Source organism: Brachypodium distachyon, chromosome 2 (genome assembly GCF_000005505.3).
Source record: "Brachypodium distachyon strain Bd21 chromosome 2, Brachypodium_distachyon_v3.0, whole genome shotgun sequence".
Taxonomy (NCBI): domain Eukaryota; kingdom Viridiplantae; phylum Streptophyta; class Magnoliopsida; order Poales; family Poaceae; genus Brachypodium; species Brachypodium distachyon.
In genome coordinates this window covers 4,237,590-4,264,910 of record NC_016132.3, presented here as the reverse complement: position 1 = coordinate 4,264,910, position 27,321 = coordinate 4,237,590, and the positions used below count along the sequence as shown (strand labels likewise).

At 45.9% G+C, this 27,321-nt stretch overlaps 2 protein-coding genes and 6 non-coding genes across 9 annotated transcripts; 2 read left to right on the top strand and 6 right to left on the bottom strand.

The window, feature by feature from the left end:
• Nucleotides 1-41: 41 nt before the first annotated feature.
• LOC100845470 (protein NDL1) lies at nucleotides 42-5,155 on the top strand. Of its 2 annotated transcripts, XR_002963455.1 has the most exons (12): nucleotides 42-241; nucleotides 860-959; nucleotides 1,053-1,150; nucleotides 1,265-1,353; nucleotides 1,442-1,502; nucleotides 1,583-1,669; nucleotides 1,779-1,856; nucleotides 1,943-1,999; nucleotides 2,112-2,167; nucleotides 2,245-2,380; nucleotides 2,470-3,535; nucleotides 3,654-5,155. XR_002963455.1 is itself a non-coding variant. In XM_024459418.1 (11 exons), the coding sequence occupies exons 1-11, from the start codon at nucleotides 182-184 to the stop codon at nucleotides 2,689-2,691; spliced, it is 1,044 nt and encodes a 347-aa protein (XP_024315186.1). In that variant the 5' UTR covers nucleotides 42-181; the 3' UTR covers nucleotides 2,692-5,155. The 2 variants fall into 2 exon arrangements, 1 of the variants encoding a protein (XP_024315186.1); XM_024459418.1 differs by having other exon boundaries at nucleotides 2,470-5,155.
• Nucleotides 5,156-6,016: 861 nt separating this feature from the next.
• On the bottom strand, nucleotides 6,017-6,137 carry LOC112271228. The gene has a single exon (XR_002964222.1). It is a non-coding gene; the product is annotated as a small nucleolar RNA SNORD14 (small nucleolar RNA).
• Nucleotides 6,138-6,190: 53 nt separating this feature from the next.
• LOC112271220 lies at nucleotides 6,191-6,340 on the bottom strand. The gene has a single exon (XR_002964214.1). It is a non-coding gene; the product is annotated as a small nucleolar RNA snoR2/U65 (small nucleolar RNA).
• Nucleotides 6,341-6,384: 44 nt separating this feature from the next.
• Nucleotides 6,385-6,570, bottom strand: LOC112271267. Its single transcript, XR_002964253.1, has one exon. It is a non-coding gene; the product is annotated as a small nucleolar RNA Z112 (small nucleolar RNA).
• Nucleotides 6,571-6,653: 83 nt separating this feature from the next.
• On the bottom strand, nucleotides 6,654-6,745 carry LOC112271193. The gene has a single exon (XR_002964187.1). It is a non-coding gene; the product is annotated as a small nucleolar RNA Z152/R70/R12 (small nucleolar RNA).
• Nucleotides 6,746-6,825: 80 nt separating this feature from the next.
• Nucleotides 6,826-6,925, bottom strand: LOC112271192. Its single transcript, XR_002964186.1, has one exon. It is a non-coding gene; the product is annotated as a small nucleolar RNA R11/Z151 (small nucleolar RNA).
• Nucleotides 6,926-7,008: 83 nt separating this feature from the next.
• Nucleotides 7,009-7,133, bottom strand: LOC112271211. The gene has a single exon (XR_002964204.1). It is a non-coding gene; the product is annotated as a small nucleolar RNA snoR83 (small nucleolar RNA).
• Nucleotides 7,134-18,249: 11,116 nt separating this feature from the next.
• LOC100840296 (transcription factor MYBS3) lies at nucleotides 18,250-20,320 on the top strand. Its single transcript, XM_003564704.4, has 3 exons — nucleotides 18,250-18,893; nucleotides 19,324-19,520; nucleotides 19,637-20,320. Exons 1-3 carry the CDS (start codon nucleotides 18,533-18,535, stop codon nucleotides 19,916-19,918), a joined length of 840 nt encoding a protein of 279 aa, XP_003564752.1. The 5' UTR covers nucleotides 18,250-18,532; the 3' UTR covers nucleotides 19,919-20,320.
• Nucleotides 20,321-27,321: the final 7,001 nt, after the last annotated feature.

Sequence of the window (27,321 nt, the reverse complement as noted above, 5' to 3'; positions counted from 1 at the left end):
CTGGGCAGGGAACCCCTCGCGCATATATTTACACGCAAGACACGCCAACGGGGAAAAGGGAAGGTAGGGAGAGAGAAAGCGAGAGCGAGAGAGAGGCCGCCGAGACCGGAAGGGGAAGGGGAAGGAAGGAGGAGGACGAGGAGGTTGGTGGTGGCTTGTGGAGAAGCTTCTAGAAGCCGCCATGGGGGACTCTAGCGGCTCTGTGTCGGTCGACGTGGAGCGGATCTACTTCGGCGGCAAGGTCCGTGCTCGCATTCCCCGTTTCCTGATTGATTCATTCCCCTCGATTTGGGGTGGGCGCATTCGTGCGGGGAGGCTAGCTATGCTTGATTTGTGTTGGTCCAGCTTTGCGGGGTTTCTGTTTGCTCTTTTTGTTTGGTTAATGCGGAGGCGGTTGGGTAGCGGAGCTTGGTCTTGCTAATTTCTGCCCCTTTGTTAATGTTCGTACCTTGTTCTTAATTAGTCGCAGAGCTTGCAAATTGGGGGATGCTATGCTTGTATGCTACGAGTACCTCTATTGCCGTTTGGGGAAATTGCAAAATCGTGTGGATTAGAAAAATTAGTTGCAATGCTGCTCAATAGTAGAAGGAACAAGAAGAAAACACGCTTAAGATTATTTACTTCATTAGCAATAGAACTATGCTACCCCTGATTAGTAGTATCTGAAGCAATCACAGGATGCTTGCTCATGTTATTTCTGTTTGTTAAGCAATGGATTGTGGTGGTTTTATGAAGGGTGAATTTCTGGCCAATTGGGGAACGGAAACAATGTCTACATTAGAATAGCCTGTTATTCCGTTGCTCAAATAGGGTTCTCAATGTTGCTAAATATATGTTCATCTGCCATGTTCTTTATCAGGCGCATCCTGTGAGAACGAGATACGGCTCTGTATCCGTTTCTGTATATGGAGATGAAGACAAGCCCGCCCTCATTACATACCCAGATGTAGCTTTAAATTGTGAGTAACGTCATGGCTTTCAGGGTTGTTGGTAAAATAAATACAAATTTTGCTATGACATGGTAGCTCATGTGTTACATTCCTGTTTGGTAGATATGTCTTGCTTCCAAGGATTGTTCTTCTGCCCAGAGGCTGCGTCCCTGTTGCTTCACAATTTTTGTATTTACCATATTACTCCTCAAGGACATGAGGTAAGTTATCACAGATCATCCTTTCTCTAGTTTACATGATCATTCCCTATTTTGGTCGTATTCGCTGTGGTGCTTACATAGTTTACCTTTCATGGCACCTGTTATGTCATACAGTTGGGAGCAGCTCCAATTTCATCTGATGTGCCTGTGCTGTCTGTTGATGACCTCGCTGATCAGGTTGCGGATGTTCTTGATTTCTTCGGGTACTGTATTTGATAATTGGCTTATATTGTCTTATTCTGTTGGTATGCAAAGGAGGCATCTGACATTATTTTGGCATTGTGCTTACAGTTTAGGGTCTGTCATGTGCCTGGGTGTCACAGCCGGTGCCTACGTTCTCACCCTCTTTGCAGTAAGTATCCGTAGCATGATTAGGTTTCTAAAGCTTGCCCTTTGAGTCTGGCTAACAGTTCTTTTCAAAAATCATTCTAGACAAAGTACCGGGAAAGGGTTCTTGGCCTAATGTTGGTTTCACCTCTATGCAAAGCCCCCTCCTGGACCGAGTGGTTGTATAATAAGGTAATTCTATGCTTCAATTTCAGTAATGGTTTTCTTATTTTTCTTGTTCCTTTGTGTAGCACTGGGAGTTCAGTGTATTCAGTGTTAACCTCGAAATTCCATCTGTCAGGTATTGTTGAACTTGCTTTATTATTGTGGGACACGTGGACTAGTGAACGAATGCCTCCTTCAGCGATACTTTAGCGCGGTATATTTTGTTTCTCATTAGCTTCTTTCGTTTACACACTTGTACCTATTTAATTTACCGTTAACATCTTTCTGTGTCATGTGCAGGAAGTTCGCGGGGATGGACAAGATCCGGAATCAGAAATTGTGCAAGCATGTAGAAGTGTTAGTCTCTTGTCTCCTTTCCGGCTTTCTGGAGTTGTTATTCAAGCTCTTATATGATTCATATCTACTGTTTGAACATATGACTGAAGCCATGGCTACCTTTTTTTTGCAGTTACTTGACGAGAGAAAGGGTGTTAATGTATTCCGATTCCTTAAATCAGTAAACGAGTAAGTGAATCTTTGCTAGGCATTATCTGTCCATACAAACAAATGAGTCTGAACTCACTCAATCTAACCACTATCAGGCGACGCGACTTAACTGAAGCATTGAAGAAGCTTCAGTGCCGGACGCTGATTTTTGTGGGAGAAAACTCACAGTTCCATGATGATGCTGTCCACATGACCACAAAATTAGACCGGAGATACTGTGCCCTAGTTGAGGTACTGTACAATTTTAATTCTGATGCTATCAGTTGATCCATACCCAGTATGATAGGCGCTGAGGAATCTTCTGTGGGGGCAAATTGCAGGTTCAGGCATGCGGGTCGCTTGTCACCGAGGAGCAGCCACATGCAATGCTTATTCCGATGGAGTACTTCTTAATTGGATACGGGCTGTACAGACCGTCCCAGCTTGACAGCAGCCCCAGGAGCACTCTAAACCCGTTCTGCATATCGCCTGAGCTACTATCGCCGGAGAGCATGGGAGTGAAGCTGAAGCCCATCAAGACTCGGATCTCCCTCAATGTTTAATATGGGCAAGAAAATCTTGGTTGTCCGACAATATAGTTCACGAGAACAAATACTGCTAGGGGCGTTGGGCCAGTCAGAGCACAAGTTTTGATACCTACAAGTACCTCGCAAGTTCTCATAGATCGATCTGTTAAATGGCAGTTTTGGCCGTGGATTGCTGCAATCTGCGTCGATGGGATAGGGGGGGAAACTAGTCTGAGGCTGTAGGGGAGGAATACGGTTGTTTGTTCATATGCTTGTAGTTCACATGTGTATATATACGTCATCACATCGTTCCACACAGAGAAGAATATATATGGTAAATCAGAATCCTGTCCAGAAACTTTGCTTTGCTGAAAGTTTAGCCTGACTGGTTCTAGCTCTGTGTCCTGTTGGTGTCGCTTCAGACGAGCTATTGCTGTGTCATGGATCGAGTGATCGCTGGGTGGTCTGGTTAAATGAATGTGGGTGAGTGGTGGCTCTACCGTCGATGGTTTAGACTTGAGAATCTCCCTGTCATGTATGGTTGGCTCCTTGTCACTTTCTGTTTGTTGTACCAACATGAAACACATGCAAAGCATTGTACAGCATAGCCGGTACACATCTCGATTACTCCTGCAGTCGGCATGAACAACTACAACAGATACAAGGGGAGATTTGGGGACAGGAATAGGTGAATTAAGGTAAAGAAGAACTTGGGAGATAATTCAGAGATTCTAACTTCTGCGAAGATGATAAATCAGGATTCCATCAAGCGACCTGTCTTCCAAGCCAAATTGCCGGTGAATCAGTTTGGATGTTTGGGGAGCAGGATCCATGGGGATGGGTTAATGGGTTACGTGACGGAGGGAGTACTAGATTTCAGGTAAGCACCATGCCTGTTACTCTCATGGTCGCATAATCCCCAGTTCTCTCGATTCATTATTACTGAACTTGAAGGAATCATATCTAAACATTTTGATCTTGCGATTTTTCATTTGGAGGGCTCTCGCGTCGCCCAGCTCGGGCGACTCGGGGGCGACCCCCGCCGCCAGCCACCGCCACCCTCCCTCCCTTCCTCTCCCCTCGCCGCCGCCGGAAATCGTGCGGCCGACGAGGATGCTGGCGGCGGGGCTGTTGCTGCTCCATCTCCCGTGCGAGCCGCCCAAAATCTCCACTCCACCTCGGGCTCCTCCAAGATCCGGGACCTCCTCGCCCCGTGCGTGTGTGTACCGGCCCAGGTCGCGCGTCCCGCGGGCTCCTCGGCCCTGCTCCGGCCAACCGCCGCCGTCGGCCTCGCCGCCTGCACCCGCTTCCCCTCGCCGTCCATCCCGTGCTCGGTCCCTGCCAAATCCGGGCCTCACCCTCGCCATCCCTTGTCCGGCCGCCTCCACTCCATGCATGGCCGCCGCCGCCAATTTCTGGCTCCGCCACCAACCTCTGTTGCATCCCTCAGGTCTGCACCAGCCTCATCCCCATCCCACCATCACCAGCCCCTTCCCTTGCACCTCACAGTTCAAAAACATCTTGAGGTTCACGCTGATTAGTGATGTTTCGCGCTCCTTTTTTCTCTCATCGTCCCTCCCTCCGTTGGCTATGGCATTGTCATGCCTTCGGTAACCATGGCTTGCAGTTGGCAGTTGTGGTGGCGGCATCGCTTAACGGCTGGTGTCGTGGTTTTGACCTTGAGATCTCTATACAACCTGTGCTATTGAGCTCTGGGATCCGTGGTTATGCAGATGGCAGCCATGGAGGCGGCATCCTCCCGTCGGAGATGGCCGTGATAGAGGGCGTGTGTGCTGTATGCGGCTTTTGATTTGTGAAACCAACCTTCCACCTTCCACAATGCTCCCGTGGTCCCACTTAGCTCCTCGCCACCGTGTTCAAGCTTAGTACATATCCCCACTGCGCCACAGCTTCATCGCCATTCTTGTCTCCAATGGGCCGTCGCATGTGATCTTCATTTACACTCCTCATGGGCTATGCCCTTCCATCTCGTGGAGATGTTTTCACTTGCTGCACTCTTTTTGATCGCGTTCTTCCATTGTGGATGTACCCCCCATCCATCGTGTGTGATCGACGAGCTTGACTCTTCTCCTCTCTCCTACGTACTCACCAACCATCCCCGGAATTTCCGGCGGTGTGTGCGTGGTGGTTGAGGGTTGCTGATTGTGTTGCTGTCCATTGGAGAGAGTTTCGGTTGTTTTGCCTGCTGGCCGTTGGAGTTGTTCGGAACGGCTCAACGCATGGTTCAAAGTTCATTTCTGTGCTGTCTTCAGGCATTTGCGCGGCCATTGACAGTCCCCTTTCTCTGCTCGTCGCCCGGTGTCGGCTACAACATGACCTCTGCTGTAATTGGAGTCTCCTAGTCGCAGATGTTTAGGAGTTTTCCTCTTTCGTGTGTGTACTGGGTTTTGGTATTTTTCATGTGTTCCTTGCTCCGGCAAGGTGTATTGCCCGTCGGGTTTCCTTTTGGAAATATATTCAGGTGGAATTTTCAACCCCCCGTGATCTCTCAAAAAAACTATCTCAACATTTTCAACTTGACTGTTCGAGAAGCAGAAGGAAAACATGTTCAACCAGACTTCACATACCAGTGCAGCCAGCACAATTTTGCAATGCAGTTGCTACAGGGGACAGCTTGCGTGCCTTTCCTGATGCATCTGTCATTGCTTGAAGCAAAGTATGTGTTTCTTCAGTTCACGACTGATATTAGCTTTTTTTCATGTATATTTGTATTGGCAAACCTGAACGACCCGCCGGTAAAAGCAAGATTGAAAAATAGCACATGTTAGCTCCTGAAAGTGGCGTGCACATTTCAGGATGTTCACAACTGAATTGTCACCTTGTTTCATATTCTTTCCTTCAGTTTTTGCATGGCATTTTGTCAAGACCGTCCATCCATTATAATTTATCCAGGAAAGAAAATCTTCAGGCCGTAAAGTTGAGTAGTTGTATGCCTTCAACTCCAGCCGTTTCGTTATTGCATCGCTCTTCACAGTTTAATTTTGCAGCAAACATCGTTCATACTATAAACGGTCCGCTTGAAACGGAAGAAACTCAAACTCGTATAGAAAGCACTTTAAATCGTGCGTCTTTCAGATGGAATTCTCTGGTTATAATTTTAGTTTTAACTATACCCTTCTGATTTCTCAGTTACTGTGTCCCAAAAGAGCTACTCGGTATATGAAATTTCTGATGTGTAATCTTCAGCTTTCGTCACATAAACATAATCCATCCAGTATTTTGTATTCCTGCATTAGAAACGGCATTACTGATTCCATGAACTCTCCGTGTTTGAAGACATGGTTCTAAAGCCGGCAGTGTTACTAGAACCGCACAAAAATAAGTTCCAGAATGTGCAGCATGGCTCAGACATCCAAGGAAGGAATTAGCAGCATCAGCTCTCAAGCCTGGCAGGGCGAAAGCTCTTAGGCGGCAACTGCGAATGTTTTGAGAAACAAGCCTTTGGTTTATCATCATCGCCGTCTCACATTATATCAAATGAACAAAAACAAACTACATTACCAAGCTAAGAGCAAAATGTGATCACAAAAACCGGCTCTGTGTACCGACTCAATCACAGCCACAGGTTCCTATCAACATGTGAAGCGTCCAGAGAACTCTTTCTCGGCCCAATGTAGCATCTCCGGTCAACGCCTTGCAGCTATCAGAGACGTGGCATCAGGCCCAAAACAACAAGCAAATATCATAGCTCAAATCGGTACAAGAAAAATCCCTCAGAGACCCGTTTAAAATCACGCACACAGCCGAATCAAGCCGGCTGCAAATGGTAATTTCCACCCCAGACCAAACCACAGAGGTTATGGTCGAAGGATGGACACTTGAAGCGGCGGAGAAGCAGCTGCTGTTTACAGTGTCATACGGCACTTCCTATGGTCAAGAGCTCTTCACTGAGACAAAGATGAATGGAGAAACAAAGCTAGAGAAATCGAAAGAATCAGAACAGCGCAATGCTCTTTTTTTTAGGGAATGAACAGCGCAATGCTCAGTGGAAAGAGAAGTCGATTTTGGTTTGAAGGCTCACGGTGACATGTGCCACCACTGCCAGAAACCTATGAATCATCATCGCATCGCATTCTCGCACAAAATCCAAGATCCAATGATATTATAAGGGAACTAGAAAGAACAATTTGATGGAAGAGAGAAACAGAAAGGCTTCAGTGTGTGTAACAACATGAATCGATCAACGGCGGACGAGTCCGCCTCACCGAAATCCGCTAAGATCCTTTCGGACCTGAATCATCACCAGCCAATCAACTCGAATCTCAGCACTCCAAATAATTTTTAGCAAAAACGAAGGACAGTACGGAGATCTTAGATGAAACAGAATGTAGAATTTGTGTGGCAAGTTACTAATGAAGCACCACCAGAAGCAAAGAAGGCGCTATCAGCGAAACTCCCAGACATCAGTCTCGGCCTCCCATGAATCAGAAGAACAGCTAAGCGAGTTAATCCGGGATTATGAAGGCCATGCCCTTACAAACTACCATGAACAAAAGGGAAAAAAATCACAGATCCAAACGAAACGAATGAAAATGTTCTAAAACCAATCCGACACCCGACGACGGGTGCGACGGGTGAGACACGGTGGAGGCTCTAGATCGGTGTACGCCCGCAACGGAACCGGCGCGGCACGGGCATGAATCCGCCCGGTTCTCTCGAAGGCGATGTGTTGCCATATTATCTTACGGAACAAAAATCAAGAGAAAAATTAAGCACGCAGCGCAGAAAAAACAGGAGGAAGAAACGATGAATCGAAGCGCCGCCAGGCATTCGGATCTGGAGGTTAGGGTTTAGGTTTCTTCCATGCGGCGGCGAGGGAAGAAGGCTAGCAGAGTCCTCTTATATAAAGGGGCGACGAGGCAGGACACTTCTTCGCGGTATAGCCCGCAAGGCGAAGGCTGGATGAGTTGTGGCCCAGGCCCTAAACAGCCCACCAAGCCTGCCTGCGGTTCACTTGTCCAACGGTACATCCAGCCTTGTTTGGTACGGCCTGAACGGTAGTTTGCGGCCGAAGGCCTGCGTGGTTTCAGCCCATGTTCACGCCGGGAGGTTTCAGCCGTCTCAGAAGTTTATGCCAGAACTTCCACTTCTAAAAAAACATGGACTGTGCTGTGGCAGTGGTCGTTAGTGTAGCAGCGGTACGCTTCCCGCCCAGATTGATCCCTCGAGCCGAGTGCGTGGAAGCGCACGAGGCGAGCCCGTTCCGTTTTTCCAGCGATCCATTTAAAATGTTCTGGTTTCGACGTGAGCCCGAGCGACATGCATGCAAAAAAAAAACAAGAATGAGATGCATGCTCCTGTCAGTCAAGATTCTTTTTATATCTGAAAATTTAAAATGTGTTATCTCTCAGATGGCACAACGGACTTACGATCCATTTTCACCGTTGAGTTCGTCACAACGAGGGCTTCAAAACTAGATCTCACTTGGGTATGTTTCGACAACTTTTTTTCGAACTCAAAAGCTACCGAGGACCAACACGTGAGTTACCAAACCTTGGCACAAGTAGTTACCCCGCTTCAAAAACTATATCACTTGAACACCAAGGTAACTTGGATATCTTGACAATTACAACAGTGCCATGGTCATGAACAGTAACATGAACATCATATTAACTACAGGAGTGCCATAGCGAGTAACTACTTGAATACCACATTAGTAACAATCCATTAGTAATTGTAAGACAAAATCTAGTTAACTATATCAGTGCATGATGCAAGCGGTAACTTTCACCCAAGAACCTGGATAACTATTTTAGTGATATGGTGGTAACTGAAACCTAGATAGCTGGATAGCTATATCACTGATAAGATAATAACTATAAGCTAAGCGGCTAGATAACCACATGAGTGTCATGATGGTAAAATGTAACATAAACGACTGGATAACTAATGTATATCATGATGATAACTGTAACCTAAACGACTAGATAACTACACGAGTGTCAAGATGGTAACTCTAACCTAAGCGACTGGTTAACTACATGAGAGTCATGATGATAACTGTAACTTAAACGACTGGATAACTACCTGAGTGTCGTGATGATAACTGTAACCTAAACGGTTCGATAACTAAATGAGTGTCTTGATGGTAATTGTAACTTAAACGGTTCGATAACTACATGAGTTTCATGATGGTAACTGTAACCTAAATGAATGGAGAATTCACTTTGATATGGTTGCAGACCACTTTCTTCAAGTTCAAATATTATCGACCCATAAGGAATCGAGTTAACTAACTATTCACACTTATTCATCGGCTGAAAACTGGATGATTCGGTGACTTCATTTGAGATCATAAATTACCAACTGATAACCGGATTATTCACAAGCAGATACAATATGTTTGGCTCAATTTCTTCAAAACCAGAAGTTACCAACAGGCAAAATTTAGCAGTTACCAAGCTTTTTCAAGTGTAGTTATTGGGTTCTAAACACTAGATCTCTCACTTGGTAACTACATCGGTGCAATAGTGATAACTGTAACATGGACAATTTTGTGGTAACTGTATAGGTACCACACTGGTAACTATAATGTCTGGCAACTATATCATTTTTGTGATGATAGGTGGTAACTTTGAACCAAACAATGGGTAACTCCATAAGTAATATGACTACTGTACCCTTAAATGTTAGGTAACTACATTTGCGAAATGATGGTAGCTCTATCATGGACACTGGATAACTACATACGTACCATGCTGGTAACTATAATGTTTGGCAAATATATCATTTTTATGATGGCAAGTGGTAACTTTGACACAAACACCTGGTACCTCCATAAGTAATATGATGGTAACTATACCTTTAAGTGTTGGGTAACTACATTAGCGAAATGGTGGTTACTCTAATCTGGAGAGCTTGGTAACTGTATATACTTTAATGCGGTAACTGCATAAGCCGCCAAGAAGCTAGCTACACCCATCCCACACGCGATGTAGCAATTGCCGATGTCGTGTCGGTCCCTAGAGTGTGTGGATGAAGAGTTGTTGCTTGACACGGAGCTATATGCCTACCCAGGGAATTTCTGTTGGTGCATCCGGCTGCGGCAACTCTCTGTCGACATTACGTCGGACGCCACGGCGTGCGGCGTTGTACGGCGAGTCGCTGATCGATCATTAAGGAAAGGATGGATGATCGATGATCATGGGCACTAGAAACCTCCCAGGACACTCTTGCCGCAGTAGTTGACTAGGAGAGAGAGGTCGACGGGCACGTGGAGAACTTGAGATTGATGCACGGGATGTATGCGCGCAGCGCCGATTGATGCCCAGGATGTATGCGTGCAGCGCCGTGCAGAGGCACATGACGGCCTCCATGTCCAGCAGGCCTGCATGAGTGCGCAACAGGTCTTCTTGGGCGGCGTCCCCAGCTCCAGGTTTATCAGCCTGTTCACCACGCGCGCGCACACCCCCAGCTTCAGCGTGTCGATCGGGCACTGACCTCCTCTGCCTCCTCCTCCTGGCCGGCTGTCGTCGTCGGATCCTCCTCTGCCCGATCCGCCACTCTACTGCCGCCGCAACCTCCGCTTGGCCCGACGCCGCAACCTCCTCCTTCGCCGTCGGGCCTAGGGCAGGAGCCATACAGCGGCAGCCACATGCGTCGGAGAAGGTGAAGAAGAAGACGTTCAGGACCAACGCGTGGCGATCCCCGCACGGCTGCGCCTCTCCTCGCCATGGCGCCTGGGGAGGTTAAGGGGAGAGGAGATGTGGGGAAGGTGGCTGTAGAGACGGGGGAGAGGAAAAAACTCGCGAGCGAGACTTGAGAGAGAAGGAGATGAAGGAAAAAAAAAACAGAAAAGTGGATATTCGTCCGCTGCGGATCGGACGTCACGGAGCGCGTCCGCGCGTAAGGCATCTCCAGCCTGCTGGAAAATAGATTTCCCGAAAAAACATTTTCTGGAAATTTCGCAACAGTGAATCATCGGATTTGCCAAATAAAATTCCCCTTCTACGGAGGTCGCATTATTTGGAAGGCATTTTTTCTTGTGTATTACTGTTCATCCGCTGGTGTAATTCTTGCAACTATCCGAGAGGACGCATAATCTGGCCGGTGAGATATGAACACATGATTAGCGTTTGCTGGCTCTGTGCAGCATACGTTCCATGTGGTAATGCAACCTTGTTTATCTTGTTATTTTATCTACTCAAGATTGGGTATTTTTTTCGTCTCAAACCTGGCCTTTGACGCGCTTCATTCAACACAAGCAGCCACGAGTTCCATGTGCTTTGTGCCTTTGTTAGCTAACTCTTGTTTTCAGTTAACCTACCTAGCTCGACCTGACGACCTATCTCTATCGGCCTCGTCGAATGATGACCGTGTCCATCACTCCATGCACCGACTGGCTGGGGGGGCTATACGTCCACACAAGAAGAAATATATCTTCTGCACCACACTTTACCATTTCCTGGCCTCAAGGTTAGTCGGAGGACTCGGCCCTCGTGACCTCGAGTCCCGAGAGACGAGACAGAGCTTTCAACCTTCTCAAATGTCAGGTTAGGTGCAGCTGGGACTGTCAAAGACTCGGAGTGTCTGAATTACTCCAAGCTGAAATTCTGCACCGACTATGTATAATTTTGTGAGGGCTTGCTGACCGTTTGACTTCAACGGCAGGTATTTTGCTGCAAGTTGGAAGCCAGCCATACATTCTGTATGTGTGTGCTGCTGTCCACTTTCTTGGTCGCAAGGATTGAATTCCTGGACCGATGTAACAAAGGAGTACGTACTTGCTGCTGTACCATGTCGCTAAACCTGTTGCTTCCATCCCATCCTTCTCAACGGAAAACATCGTGTTGAAAAGATGGGCATCCACATCCATTCCAAGCCAAGATATGTGTGAACATCTGGAAAGCAGCTCTGCGATATATGCAGTCCTCTGTTTTGATGCCTTTCTTGTCATGTAAATCAGTCAGCCAGAGGCGATAAAACGTGAGGGCTGTCTTGAGGCCTCCTTTGATTCAAAAGATTTCCTTAAAAATTATGAAGGCTTGAAATCGTTAGAAATTTTTTCTATGTTTGTCGTTTGATTCGTAGGATCAAACCCTACGGAAATTTTCCCCTAGGATTCATTTGTATTACATTCCATAGAAAAATTTACATCACTCCAAAATCTTGGAAGAAATCCTTTGGTCCAATCAAACAAACTTTGACGCAAAAAAAATCCTATAGAATTCGAGTGGTCATGACATTGCAATTCTATATTTCTCCTTTTCCAATCTTATGAATCAAAGAGGCTCTAAAACTGTGTTCTTGGCGGCTGGAACGTCACGTTCCAACAGAGACGGCGAAGACAGAGCAGGAGATTGTAGGATCAATGGTGAAGCGACAATTAATAAATTTCGTTTTAGTGAAACAAGTGGCGTTAATTTTGACATCGATCGATCGATTGCAGTGCAGATAGACCTCCATTGATATGATATGCTATATCTCGTCGTACTACCTGAGTTGGTTAGCATAAATGTGATGCAAACACGGGCTTCAGCTCCTGCGTTGGCCTTTTAATTCCTGGTTTTCAGTATTTCGGCCTATAGATAAAAAGGTGATATGAATAACTAAAAGGTGATATGTTATCTACCTTTTTCTTTTTCTTTTTTTTCCTTTTCATTCTGCTATCCAAACTGATGTTCCTGCTATTGGAAGCCCAACGGATTGGATTCTTCTCCATGACAGAAAGAAAAGGAGAGAATTGGTAGTACAGATACTATTCACTCTTCTTTTTCTGAACTAATACAGGTACTACTTGAAGTGTCCGAACAAAAAGATGGAGAAGGATTCTGTTGCTGGATACCTGTCTGCAGTGTCCTTGCTTTTTTGGTTCCTTTGCGATTAATTCAGGGCGTGAACAACAATCTCCCACTCGCCATCCACTTCGGATTTTGATGCTCCTCCTACCTTTGTCACCCACAAGGGCAGATTTAAAGGAAGAAACACAAGAAACATCGGTGTGTCCTGTCTATAATCTGGATTGCTGGCAGAATATCCATGTTCTCTTTCTTTTGGATGATTGATTATGAACACAACACGACAACAGAATTTTGCCACCTTCTTTTAAGAACAAGGCAAATAGAGGAACTAGGTGTCAATTTAATTAAAAAACAGCAGTAGGAAAAGAGATTTTTTTTGCGAGAAAGTAGTAGGAAAAGAGATTGAAGTTCTCCATAATCGATCGTATATACAGGGAAAACAAATCATTTTTTTGGGCCCCTTCAATGACTATTGTCTGAGTATAGTTTTGAACCTGGATTCCTAAACGGCAAAACCTGACATGTTTGTCCCTTTATTCAATGCCAGACAATTTTGGTCCCTGACATCAGTCAAAACGCTATCGGGGACGGTTGTTTCGCAAATGTGCAGCACGGTTAGCAAAATCTTTGAAATAATAAGATGATTTAGGAAAGGGTTGAAAATTTTAGATGACCAGGAATTAACAAACATTGTGAAATGAAAATATTTTATTCAGAAGGGAAAGTTGAAAAAACAAATTTCAAAAAATCTATCTATTATATACTAAAAGCAATATGAGAGATACCGAGGGGAGGTTTCATGTTGATACACGTCATCCCAATTATTTTGACCATTGGATAGAAAGTTTAAGGGTCATAAATCGTTTGTTACGCAGCTGAATCCCAATACACGTTCTGTTTAAAAAATGTCACGTTAAAACATGTCACGTTATCTTCAGTTTGCTAAAGAAAAACACGTGACGTGATAAACCATGTCCCCACACGATGACCATATACATATATATAAAAAAAATGAACTTTTGGTTTTATATGCGCTTTGCACGCAAGGTACAGCAGATCAATTAACACGTCCTTTCAAAAAAAAGATAACACGTACGATAATTCTCCGGCAGAGATCTAGGAAACCACCACGGCGCGGCGATGCGCGCTTGGCCGATCGCACAACGCCCAGGTGAGCAGCTCCTGTTGTTGGCATGCAGTCTTACGCGAAAAAAAGAAAACAAAGAGGATGCATGCATCTTAGTCCAGAGCAGCAGCATGCCAACGGCGTTGCGCATGGAGGCAAATTAGCTGAACTGCGCGAGTTGGAATTTCCGTTTTATCTATTCTACTATCTGTTACTCCCTCCGATTCATAATAAGTATCGACACGTCGTTGAAGTTGTACTAAATCAACAATAATGAATCGGAGTGAGTATATATAATAAAAGCAATGTGAGGGCACAAAGGGGCACCAAAGTGATCATTCAAAGCCCACATAGGCCTAACATTCTATCCAAGGCAAGTCTTTGTTTGTATTGTACCAATCGTAACATACTACGTTATACAGCAAATATGTACGATGACACAACTTTTTTTTTCATTATTTTTGTAATGGATCACGAGAATATTAAGGGACTGTGATAACGTGCGACCGTACGTGCGTTAAACACGCCGCGCGTACTATGCATGGCACAAAGCAAAGGCATCACGCATGCCACGAGCGAGACATGTCTGATCCACTCATTGCATGTGGGTGAATTGAAAACATATGCATGCGTGCAGTTTTTGCCAAATTGAATTTTTAAAATGTTCTAACTTTCAAATCATTTGCTCGATTTACGATCCGTTTTCATGATTAGCTTTGTCTCGACATGATCTTCAAAACTTGACCACATATTGCTATGTTTCGGCAAAAAAAATCGCGTTAAAAGTTGCCCATCAATAATATATGAAGTTGCCAACCTGTTACTAACAATTTACCACGAGATAAGTTCATACAAAATGTGAGGATAACTTGTGAATTCAACTTACCAACCCAATAATATATGAAGTTGTCACCCCTAATAATGACAAGTTAACATGGTAACTTCATACAAAATATTTTGGCAATTTATGAACTGAAGTTGCCACCCGGTGACGAACTTAGTTATCATTCACTAATAAATGAAGTCACCAGACGGTGATAAATGAAATTACCATTTGTGTTAATTATGAGTTACCACATGGCAACTTCTTTCAAAATAGGATGGTGACTTCAAACAAAATAGGGTGGTGACTTATGAATAAAGATACCATCTAATAATTTAAGAAACTACCACCTTGTTGGTAGCAAGTTAACAGAGTTATCACATGACAAGTTATTTCAAAATATGATGGTAACTTTTGCATTATTTCTTGGTAACTTAAGAGTTCAAATTTTTTTGTTGAAACATACCAAAATGGGATCTAGATTCGAAGCACTCGTCGATATGAAGACAACGGTGAAAACAGATTGTGAAATGGACAGACAAGATGCGCTACAAAACATTCTAAACCTTGAAAATGAACCAATACAAATGGCCCCAAATACTTACTAATGCATGATGCACACATGCACAAACACCCACTGTAGTGTGCAAGCTAACACAAACATTAATCACGGAGAAGGGCGCAAGACCGTACGCGCGCGGAGACGAACGCGCGTCGTGCGCGCGTTATGATTTGGGAATATTAAGTAGTAAACTATTTATTATCTTTTATACATATTACAAAACCACGGGGACAGGTATGAGAGGAGGCGCCATGCTGATCCATTTTAACCGTTGAATGTCATATTTGATGACTAAGATTTAATTAGGTGGATATATCTGATGGGCCAAAGACTAAAAATCAAAGTGATTTGGGTCCCACATAGGCCCAATATGGTTCCAAACGCAGAAAAGATCAATCAGTCTGATCCCCATCTTTGAACTGTTTAAACCATTATATAATGAAGCACAATATAGGGCACTAGCGAGAAAAAACAATGTTGATCCACATAGTCTAAATTTTTTATATAGCTTGGCATACACACGACATAGCAGTGCAAAAAAGTGATTGACTAATTCAGCCTGTAAAGTTTAAACTTTTGTACATGATAATATTCTCAGTCAGTCGTCTCATGATCAGTCATCTTAGGTAGGACCATCATCTCGCAACAGTCAATTAGTTTAACGCAAAGATTGATCAACCAATCAGATTCGCATTGTAAACTTAAAATTGTGAATTGCAATCTAAAGCCACATAAAATTAAAAGTCTGTGTCATATTCAAAACACGGTAATTTCATACTTCTAAGTGTAGTGCGATTAGTTAAATATGCTTTCCAAGATTGAGGTTTTTAAGTTGATCTCCCTTTGTAGCTACTATTCTTCAAATTTTATTTGAGTGTATATGTGCAGTGAGGTTTATTAATTTTGCATTTGTAAAAAATCAATCGTATTCATGGTTGGTGAAGCAAGTTTTCATTTGTTATTTTTATACTGGTCTAATAGCACATACCAGTGACACACCTCATTCATTTATTTGGTGCTTTAAAATAATACAAATACAATGATACATATCTTTTGTGAACCAAAATACCAATAATATAGATGTTTTCCGCGCAATTGCGCAGGACACCTTGCTAGTTAAAATGAAAAACAAAAAGCTTGGGAGAAAGGGAGTAGTACCAAACTATTATGGGAAACCTTGAAATTAGAGCCCCTATATTAGGAACAGTGGTGAGAATCAGGGAAAATTTGTGAGTTTTTTTTCCCCTTTGACTAAGATCAGTAACCAAATCTATCTGGTATCGAAATTTTAGTTCAGAGAGCAAAACTAAACTTGGTCAAAAGTCTGGGGCCTTAAAGAGGTTTCCCCTAAATGTTGCAGGTGCACCAATATGCCTAAATAGTCCCCTCAAATTTATTTATTTTGGACCCAAATAGCATCACATATAGTATGAACAGATTAATTAGGATAATGCACAGGAAGTGTCCTTTTCAGCACAGTTAATCCTCTAACACCCAACACCTCTAATAAGTTATTCCGGAGCAGTACTACTTGTGCTTCTTCAAATCATTGCAATCATGCACAGTAAAGATAAAGGCTCTAAGACGCTGATAAGTCGCTCTTGACAGTAAAGCATATACAGTATGCGAAATTGACTGATAAAATTATAACCACGGGTATAACATTTAACACTTTAGCCATTTTGTGTACACACTACTGAATCTTAATGAGGCACCTTCCTTTTACTTTTCTTTCGATCACTTTGGTTTGGTATGGATTAGGACAAACTTTATCTTGTCTATTTTATGTCTTGTAGAGACTAAAGAGATGCTTGTTGTTTGTTAGTTGTTACTTGGGTGTACCAATGGATGTCAAGAAATATGGAGTTCAAGGAAGCATAAAAACACACAGCACAAAAGGAGGTAGTACAAGCACACCAAACAGTTTTTTTTTTTTGCGGGTAAGCAGACCAAACAGTTGGCTGAAATTTTAGTTCTGGACCTAAAAAACTAGCACATACTATTTTGTATAAGTTATGTAAGTCTAGAAGATGCACAATACTAGCATATCTTCCTTTTGGGGTTGTTATAGTGATGGCCATTTTGTCCAATCCTGGATCTTGGTACCTAACCTTGATAAGTATGTTTGCTTGCATATAAAGGGCTCTTCCGTCCTCCCTGTCACGCCTGATATTTTGCCTATGTCCTTGATCCTTGAAAAGAAGAAAAGAACCTAAAGAACTGCATTACAAAGCTATAGCTTCACTGACACCAACTACCTTATACTCTAGCATTTCTTTATCACATCCTATCCCAATGAATCTCCTCTTTGGTTTTCCTATAGTTGCATTAGAGTATGAAATTCTAAGCCAAGTCAGAGCAAAACAGTATCTTTCTTCTTTGCTGCAAGTTGGAAATGAATCTTTGTTTTCCTCTTTCCTTGGGGAGTTAGTTTAGGGTGGAATTTTTTAACAGTGCTACTAATTTAGAGTAAAATTCATCTTCCAACCAGTATTCCTGACATTATGATATTTTGAATCAGATCATTTTCTACGCATTAAACCCTGTTTAATAGCACAAATTCTCAACTGAACCAGATTTAGTGGGGATTTACTCGTTGATTTATCTGAACAGACAGAATAGACTTTCCAGGCTCCAATCACTCGATTCAGTCCTACCATGCCTGCAGATTTTATGGCACCTCACATTGCCATCATGGCAAACGCCTTAGGGCGTGTACAATGGGGTGACGTCAGCCTTCTCTTAGCGATGCCACATAGGATAAAATCTGACGTGGAATAGAAAGAAATGAAAAAAAAAAGCAAAAACCTTCTCTTAATTAAGAGATGATCTCTTCACAAGAATGATAAGACAAAGATAAAGCAAATTTCCCATTGTACTAGATTTTGTCTTTTCTTAGCATTTATTTAGTTAATTTTATTCATCTAAGTATTAATTTTAAGATATAACACTAAGAGATAACCCATTGTACAACATGTTGTGTTGTCTTTTCTAATTAACATGGCACACCTAAGATAAGGCAGACTTATCAACCATTGTACATGCCAGATTTCTTCCAAACCGAGCCAGTGACGAAACACAAGACGTACTCACGTACTCTTCGAATAAGTTTAGCCATGTCGGACGATTTCTTTTGGGCAAATATACATAAGCGAAGCTATGATATTCCTGAAACGAGCCATACAGAAACAACATACAAGCCTGACAGGGACAGGCAACAACACATTATTGGCACCCTCCCCCCAAGACTCTGCAGATTCCAGCGGATTCCCGAGAGCAGTTAGTTAAACAGGCCAGCATTCCCAGCATCCGGATTGACTTGTCAATCCCATAAAAGGATTGGGAGATTAGATGATGCCAAGGTGTCCCCTTCAGCAATGGCACAGGTGTGAGCTCCCCAGCAAATCACTTCCCCCCTGCCACATCTTCCTTTCCTTCTCCTCTATTAAGCCCCCATTTGCTACGTCTCCTCCTCTGCAGTAGCTGGTAGTTGTCCATCCACACCGTCTTGTCGTTCCCAGGGCCATAGGATTCTATCTCTTTCTTCTTCTTCTTGTTCCTTGAGCCTTGTTGGTCGGGTCATTTTGTGCCATCGGTGGATCGGCATGGCGAGGAAGTGCTCGAGCTGCGGGCACAATGGCCACAACTCGAGGACCTGCAGTGGCCACAGAGGCATGGAGAGCGGCGGGCTGAGGCTGTTCGGGGTGCAGCTGCACGTGGGCTCTGCTGCTGCTGCTTCGCCTCTGAAGAAGAGCTTCAGCATGGACTGCCTCTCGTCGTCGTCGTCAGGGTCGGCGTACTACGCGGCTGCTGCGGCGGCGGCCGTTGCTGCGTCGAACTCGGCGTCGACGTCCGTGTCGTCGGCTTCGTCGTCGCTGGTGTCGGTGGAGGAGAGCGGCGAGAAGATGGGCCATGGCGGGTACCTCTCCGATGGGCTCATGGGCAGGGCCCAGGAGAGGAAGAAGGGTGAGTTCATATTCCTCTTCTTTATTCCTACTCTGATTTCTACTGCAACACACACACGCTGATTTCTTCTCCAACAGTGGGTCTGTCTTTTTTGGTGTACATAGATTTGCTATTTCTATGCAGACTTTGAAACAACGATCCATCATGCATGTTGCAGTTTAAGCTCTGGTTGAGAAAAAAAGTGTTGATGAGTGTTCATGTTCGGATCCTGTACTGCACACCGATTGTCATAATTCAGTTGATGTCGTCGTCTGTCATACAAGTCCATTTTCCCCCAACTAGTTCTCTTAAATCACGCACTTAATCCAACGCCTTAATTCATGTGATTTTCCATTTCCCTGTTGTACGACTAGTACTACTATATCTGAAGCTGTCAAATTCAGTCACACCCACACTGACCTCCTAGAGTGAATTCTCTGTCACCAACCAGGGGTCCCGTGGACGGAGGAGGAGCACCGGAGGTTCCTGGCGGGGCTGGAGAAGCTGGGCAAAGGCGACTGGCGAGGCATCTCCCGGCACTTCGTGACGACACGCACCCCGACGCAGGTGGCCAGCCACGCCCAGAAGTACTTCCTCCGCCAGGGCGGCCTCGCCCACAAGAAGCGCCGCTCCAGCCTCTTCGACGTGGTACACGCTGACGCTCTTGCTGTCCCGCAAATATACTGAACAACCGGTTCTTCTTTGCTGTCCTGCAAATATACTGAACAACCCGGCTCTTTCTTTGCTCTGTGTTTCTTTCGCAGGTCGAGAATGGCGGCGGCACGGCGCTCAAGGACGAGGCGAGCTCTGTTGTGAGCGTGGAGGGGTTGGGATTGTTCCCTGCTTTGTCTCTCGGCGGCGCGCCGTCAGTTACAGGACACCACGCGCCGAAGCCGCCTGCTCCTTTCCGAGTGGCGAATGCGAGTGCGAGCCCGTGGCAGGCGCCTGATCTGGAGCTGAAGATCGCGACGGCGGCACGGAAGGCCGAGGACCGGCCCGGTCCGTCGCGGAGGACGCCGTTTTTTGGACAGATCAGGGTCACCTAATAATGAAAAAGAAGAAGAAGAAAAAACATGGTCGATTTGAGGAGATGTTTGAGAAAGATTTAGGTTTGTTCATAGACGATGAAGGCGAAGAAGATCATGGCAGCTTTTGCTAGTGGCGTAGTAGTTCTATGTCAGTCAATATGCTATTGCGTGTACATGTTGCATGCTGGCATTAAGAATGCCAATCCATCGGTCGATCCTGTATCATCCTCAGAAGATGAAACTTTACTGGCCTAATTTAGCCATGCAAATAAACAGAAAGGGCTCTACCCAGTACCCACCCGATCAAGTTCGCATCACCTTTGCCATCTTTATGTGGACACAAAGGCAACGGACGACATGGTGATGGTTTTGTTTTTTTCGCCGGACAAGATATTGATATGAGCCCACAATATTCAGTCATTCAGTCTCCCGAGTAAAATACTGAAATGCCATCTTTCACACTCTCCATCGATGGACGCAAATCACACCGAGCACTACATAAATTTTACTACTGCTAGTTCCTGATATTGATATGATCGGCGAATAAATTACCGGTCACGTCCGTGTCGTTGGGGATTTGGGTACGATTCTGGTCACAAATATCTGGTAAACCGGCAGCCATGTGGCGGCCGTGAGCTCGTTCGTCGCTTAAGGTCGCACGACAACAACAACTAGTGCAACTCCTCCAGTGGTTGGATCCGTCGCTCTCCCGAATTGGATGCAGGCTCAAGCCACACACACAAATTCAAAGACTTTCAGATCGTCAGGTATCATCAATCCATCATTGCTTTGGTGTGGTGGCGATCGATCAAGCCATTTAACCTAACAAATCAGTAAAGCATGCACACTGGGCTAAACTCGAGTAAATAATTGCACCAAAGAGGTAGTAAAAGGCGGCTGAAGATTAGATTAGGTTAGGCCAGGTTAAATTAGTGGAGGATTAAAGGCAAAGGCTGGGATATGATACGCGCTGCTGACTGAAGCTATATACGTGTGCTGCACGTAGGGTCCTGCACATGCTGTGCACAAGAAAAATGGTTGGCCATCGAGGCAAAGCGATTCGAGGCAAAGGAAGATAAATATTGTACTCGGACAAAGCTGGGTGTGCTGCCATCTTATCTTTGATCGTCTGACCCGTAGGAGGATATGGCAGGATAAGCTTCTTTTCTTCGGAGCCCAGAATTGATAGTGTAGGAAAAGGAGTATTTGACAGTTCACAGTTGGATGGACACTAAAAAGAGTGAGAAAAGAGTTGTTAGAAGAGGCGGGGCAGTAAACGTGACAGTGTACATTTTTGCCTTGAATCCTACTCACCTCATTCAAACAATCTTGGCCGCTGTCATCAGCCCGAAGTCACGGGCGGTTTGGGACGGCGACTCGCACGGCCGGGCCAAAACACGTTAGCACGGCGTCAAAATCGATCCACCGAAGCGTCGTCGGGGGCAAAACGCCTGGAACACCAGGCACCTCCCAATTGGCCAGTCGCTGGATCGACCATTGGCTATGAGAGCAACCAGACAAGAGACTTTCAGAGAAAGACAGAGAACGCCAAGGGACCAGTTAATTAGGCGGTAGAGGTTGTGTCGTACGATCAATTATTTCTGGTAGTACACACGCAGGTCTCGAGCCCGCCGGGTCCCTTTCATGCACGCACTTATCACAAATAAAAGGTGTGTCCCGTAGAATTATGGCACACGAAAGGTAGATCGGACAAGTTTTTTTTTTCCCCTTGGATGATGTATTGTATGACCAGGAACCTAATTTTGTTAATGAACTTGTGAGTCACCCTGTAAGATGCATGATTGCTTCCTTCTTTGTTGAAACGATCTTCAGCAGGTAGGAAAAGAAGGTGCCTACGACGAGCTCGTGCCTGACTTTTACTTTCTCTGTGTTTGGTTGTTTGGTCATCCTTCGGCAGCTCGTAGGTTTTTCGGAGAATCATGTGATAGTAGTGGAGTGTTCATTTGAACAAGTGTTAGAGATTCCTGCACATAAAAAGAATCCTGAAAGAGACAGTTGAGCATCCATGGTTTAGGATCTAATCGTCCGTAAATGGTCAATCTCTTCGGCTGTTGGACTCGGAGAAATCCGTTTCCCGTGGCAGGGAAGGGAAGGGGAAGGTGATCTCGGCCATTGATCTGGTCTTGTGTGCACGAAACAAAAACTGGACGGCTTTTCAAGGACTGGGACATCCGAGCCAAGCCACTGTTGATTTCGGGGTGGTTGCTGTTTAAGCGGCAACAGGAGGATGTGTGGTGACTGGTGAGCAGTTTTCAGAAGGTGGACAGCTGATTAATTAGCGAAACAGAGACCGGATAACTCCGTTTTTCTGCAACATTAATGGGAGGGACATGATGCAGATTGCTGTCAATCGTGCAGAACTGTAACTGATATAGTAGAAGAACTATCAATGTTTCAGGGATCTCTGTGTTTCAGATAGCTAGTTAAGCGGTCAGGCTGAATGCAGAACGACCGGAAATAATTCCTCCGTTCGTCGGTTTGACAAATCGTTGGCAGGAAGCAGCTGTCATGCCGGTGGCAAAAAAAGTCGTGTCAGAACTTAAATGGGCCGGGCCGGGCCCAACAGACCACGGAGTGGAGGCCCGAACGAGAAACCGAAAGATGGAACGAATCAGCTCCGAGGCTCCCAGCCCTAAAGGCCTCCTGGCCCAGTTCAGTTCCTCCTATAGCTGGTCCGGGTTTCGCCAGAGATCGCTGCACGCGGCGGCCATACGTGTGGGCGGGCACTCGAATAAAGCTTTTATTACTCCATGGATTGTGCCTCCGTCCGGGGAGCAGGCGAGCCGCGGCTCTCGTCACTGCCATGACAGGATAGGATAAGGGTAGCCCCGGCCCACCCAAGCAGTCCCACCCACCTCGATCGATCCAGGCCGGGACAGAGCCACTGTGACCGGCGAGCCCGCGTCACCAACCTCCTTCTCACAAAGTCACGAATAACTTATTCGCCGGCGTCCGTACTACGTGTTGAATGCAGCAGTGCGTCGCTGCCCTCTTTCTTCACGTGCCGTTCACGGCTCGGACCTCGCGGCATCGCGGTGTCCAGAACCCGCGCGACGTGTGCTGCCTCCCCTCGCTCGCACATGACCCAGCGTCCCCCCAATCCCCATGTGATGCGACCCCTTCCCTTTGGTCCGTGGCACGTACAGTACGATACGACGACGACCCTGTCGCTTTTACTATCCGGCACGATCGCTTTGCATTCATCTGCCTGGTGGTGACTCACTGCCATGGACGCCATTACGTGTGCAAGCTTAGCTAAACCTAAACCTCCCCTCCTCGAATCTCGGGCTCCGTCCTCTGTTCTCGCCAACTAATTAAACCGTCCTTAACTGACCAGCCCGGTTATTTTATCCCTGGGGAGGGAGACGTGTACGTGGCCCAACCAGGATTGGCTCGTACTCCGTATTATACTACTCAGCCTCCAAGCGATAAAAAGGGTATCGACATTCCATCTGCAGCCAACGCTTTCTTATCCATCCATGAAGCACCAGGTATCCGCCTATCCATCCATCTCTAGTAGTTGTTCCTTTTCCTTTTTTGGTCTAAAGCAGACGGGTGGATAGGTGGACCGGTCGCGGTCTCGTGATGCCGGCGGGAGACTTGAGAGCGCCGGCCGGCCGGCAGCTTTGCTTGGGTTACAATCCATATATAATGCGGCCGTAATGATGCTCTTTGTGGCCTGTCACTGGCATTACTAAGTTGATTAATTAGGCTCATAATGTTATCCGCGCGCGAGCGCCGTGAGATCTTATCCGGAACAGAACAGGGTGCCACGTTGGAGGTGATGTTCTTGCCCATCGGTTTGGTTGGTGCTACTGGTACTTGGTAGGTAGGTTGGGATTCGCTTTGGCCGGCGGCGTCCGGCGAGCACGCAGTCGACTACAGAAGCTGACACGCAGAAATTCCCAGGGATAGAGAATTAGCTGATGGCTTGATGAATCATGGTGTGTCAAGGCCCCTAAATGTCATTGCAACAATCGTATTCTAGATATTGTACTGGTATTACTCACAAGGCATACAGAAGGTTGGCAAATGGGATTTTGTGATGAAGCTATAGGACTGTACAGGGAGGAAAACTAAGGCTAGCCGACAAATTGTTTGTTGTGCATGCCCTGTCGATCCAGAGCTTTATTTACCAAGTCAAGCTACCTAATACCAGAGTACACTGTCATGTTTTTGTTCCTAGTTGGAACAGAGTTATTTCCACATCACTGTCTCCGCTGCAATCTGCATTATCTCGTCGTGGCGTCCCACAGGGTAGTTTTCTAGTTCGATCAGTTGACGTTCCGTCTGTCTGCTCTGATGCTCTCCCTCTCAGTACCAACGCAGCCCCAAAACACAGTTATAGCCTCTTCTTATCCGTTAAAGCAACTTGCCTAATCGTGGCCTGGTGCTGCCAAGTCAGCAGGTCGCTGTTACTTGATCCACAAATTAAGTCTCAACTAGCTAGAGCAGTATCACTGTCTCTTTCCATGTTCCATATAATTGGGTCCACGAAAGTAAGTACTGGCCATTGGGCACAAGCTTGGACTCTGCGTCTTTGGATTTGATCCTGACACCATAAACTATGGTGGAGTAGTACAGCAAAACAGTTCGTGCTTCCATTACGCTCTAAATTGCATGCTTTGAAGAGACGTGTTTTCGCACGCAAATCGGGGCGTGTGTTCCTCTCTTGTCTGCTCGCAGCTCGCAAAGATAGGTTCCCAATTAATAAAACACAACTGGAACCACTTGTGTGAAAAGATGAAGCTAGTAACTAGGATTAGTTCTCAACAGAACATGCATATGACTCTGTGGTTTAAGAAAAAGCAGCCCACTGTCAAGTATGCTCGGAAATGCACCTTTACTTGTTCGCCCGGCGGAATCATGGATGGCTTTCCACTAAGCCATCATAATATATCATCCGAGAATAATCGTAGAGGCAAGCTAGATTGCACACTTGGTGTCTTTTACAAGCTCGCATGGACCATAGGATAGATTAGATAGATTGTTTAGGCCAGATCACGAGGGAGGATAAGGAAGAATCTGGTCGTACTGTATTAGACAATTCAGATAGCATGCTGGTACTAGGAGTAGTCGGGTAATATTACTAGACCCCCACTGCTCCACATGCCGTGCACACGTGCAGGGTCGTCTCGGAGCTGAAGGCAAAACCTTCGGACAGGATGAACGCGTGCATGGTTTCTATTCCCAGTAGCCACTAATTAAACAAATGGCTGTTTACATCACTGTGCATACACATGCATGGCGCTGTCAAGTTGAGCAGGGCCATGTGATGGGCAACAAACCCGAGGGCACGTACATATAAAGCCGCCCGCTGATCTTTCTCGGCTTCGCCCGGGGAAGAAAGGAACCGGTCAAACCTTGGGCGCTAAGCACCTGGCCTAATCTCCAAATTGACTCATCCACCTGTTTCTCTTTAAATTTCCGGATTACTCCGGTGTGTAGGATTGGAAGAGGGTTGGACGGAGAGCGCATTTTCATTCTGGACTTCTGGAGGGCTGATCCGTGAAAGGCACGGGAAGGTCAAAGCAAAGCCTAATCACACATTAATGACTAAGATTGGATTTGGCGTGCTACGGAGTATTGTTAACACAGGAGCCCTTTACATAGTCTATAAGATGACGACAAACCAGGCTAAATGCAATATGTACTATTCTTATGTTTCCTCTCTTTTTTTCTGCCGTCCCTCTCCATGCGTTGCGATCAATCATGCATGCTCTCCCGTGTACACACGCTGATGAACTCGTACACCGGCCAAAGAGAGTAAAGATGTTCTGCCGTGTGTCCTAAATCAGTTCGTCGTACCGCGACTGAGCTGGCCACTGCACGCATGCAGCTAACCACGAACAAATCTGGGCAAGCATTTTTGTTTCCCAGGTCGATGTTAGGATCCAAGCTAAGCATAAAGAGTGAGCACGGTTCTGCTTTCCTCCTTTGGCTTTAAAGCGGCAGGTGCAGGAGCACTGTACCTGGACCTTGGATGCACGTACGGGTCCATGTCTCGGTTCCTCGTTTTGGTGCCCGGTCCACGTCCAACGCACCGCACCGCTTCCAGCTCAGTTTCTCGCGTTTGGCGCTTATCCAGACCTGCTCATGCACGGCCGGGGCTTCCGTAAGTGCATTAGTTAATTCTTGTTTTTTCCCTTAGCTTGGGACTGGATCACCGGAGTACTTCTTTACATGGAGAAAGCACAAAGGAGAACGGGCGAAAGATCCATCGGTCGCTTGTACAAGATCTAGCGTGTGCGGGGAAAGAACACGGGATTATTTTGCCTGGAACGTGTGGGCAGGGAGGATCCCAGCGAACTCGTCTGGGAAGCAAAGCAATGAACCTGCGCGGCATGCCTGCATCTGCATGAGTGATCGCAGTACAGAAGCTGTACAGCCAACAGCAAAGGCGCCGTGCGTCTCAAGCTGCAGACCGGTCATGCCAGTGGCTGCTGCAGGCTTCAGGGGATAAAGATTGGAAAAAAGAAAGAAAGAGGGCCGATGCAATGCAACAAAGGGTCGGAATGACGAGGACCCGGTAGAGTCTAGCTAGGGAACCGGGGAACAAGCAAAGGTAGGCTGCCTAGGCAGGGAGCAAAGCCGTGCAAGCCAGCCAAGCAAAGGTACCTTGCTTGCTGTTCCTGGATACGGGCACAGCTAATTGAGGGAGGCTGCTTGATGAAGCCTCTAGCCGGCTAGTTGTGGAGTAGCTACCTATTCTTGGGTGATCTTGGGACAGCTCGTACTGGAGTATGTGCTCAAGCTCATCTCTATCCTTTGGCATGCATGCGTGGTGCATAACATGGTGAATGGCCAATCAAGGAAGAGTCAAAAGATGTAAAAGGAACAGCCAAACTCATTTTATTTGCATGCCAAATATGTCGAGATGCTTTTGGTGCAAACCTATTCTGCTTGTCTGAACTTAATACAAGTGCACGGCGCAAATGTGTGCGCCGTGGGGCGGAGAGCACGATGAAGTGCACCGACGAGAGTACACTAGACAGGGCTCAGGATACATGTGACACGCGGTGAGCTCTGCGAGCTTGGTGGGACACCAAAGCGGAGAGATCAGCAGCAGCAGTAACATGGCCCCAAATCTTAATGTGCCTGCTGCTGGCGCTACTGCTTGGCTTCCCAGCTATCCACACTTATCTCGAGCTGTCCCGATTCATGGCAGCACGGTGCGGCGGCTTTAACTCTGACATAACCACACAGTGCCGACTACTAGAACAGGCAGTCGATCTACTACCCCTCCAAGTAAACTGTGTTCTCTAATGGAGGAAAAACAATTAAAACGACCGGTCGAAATCTGGAAGCTCCGAAAACCGCGCAGAGCGCGCATGCACCGAGAGCGACAGGGAAGAGTGGAAGACGATTTAGTTCGATGAATGGTGGCGACGGTGGCTCGG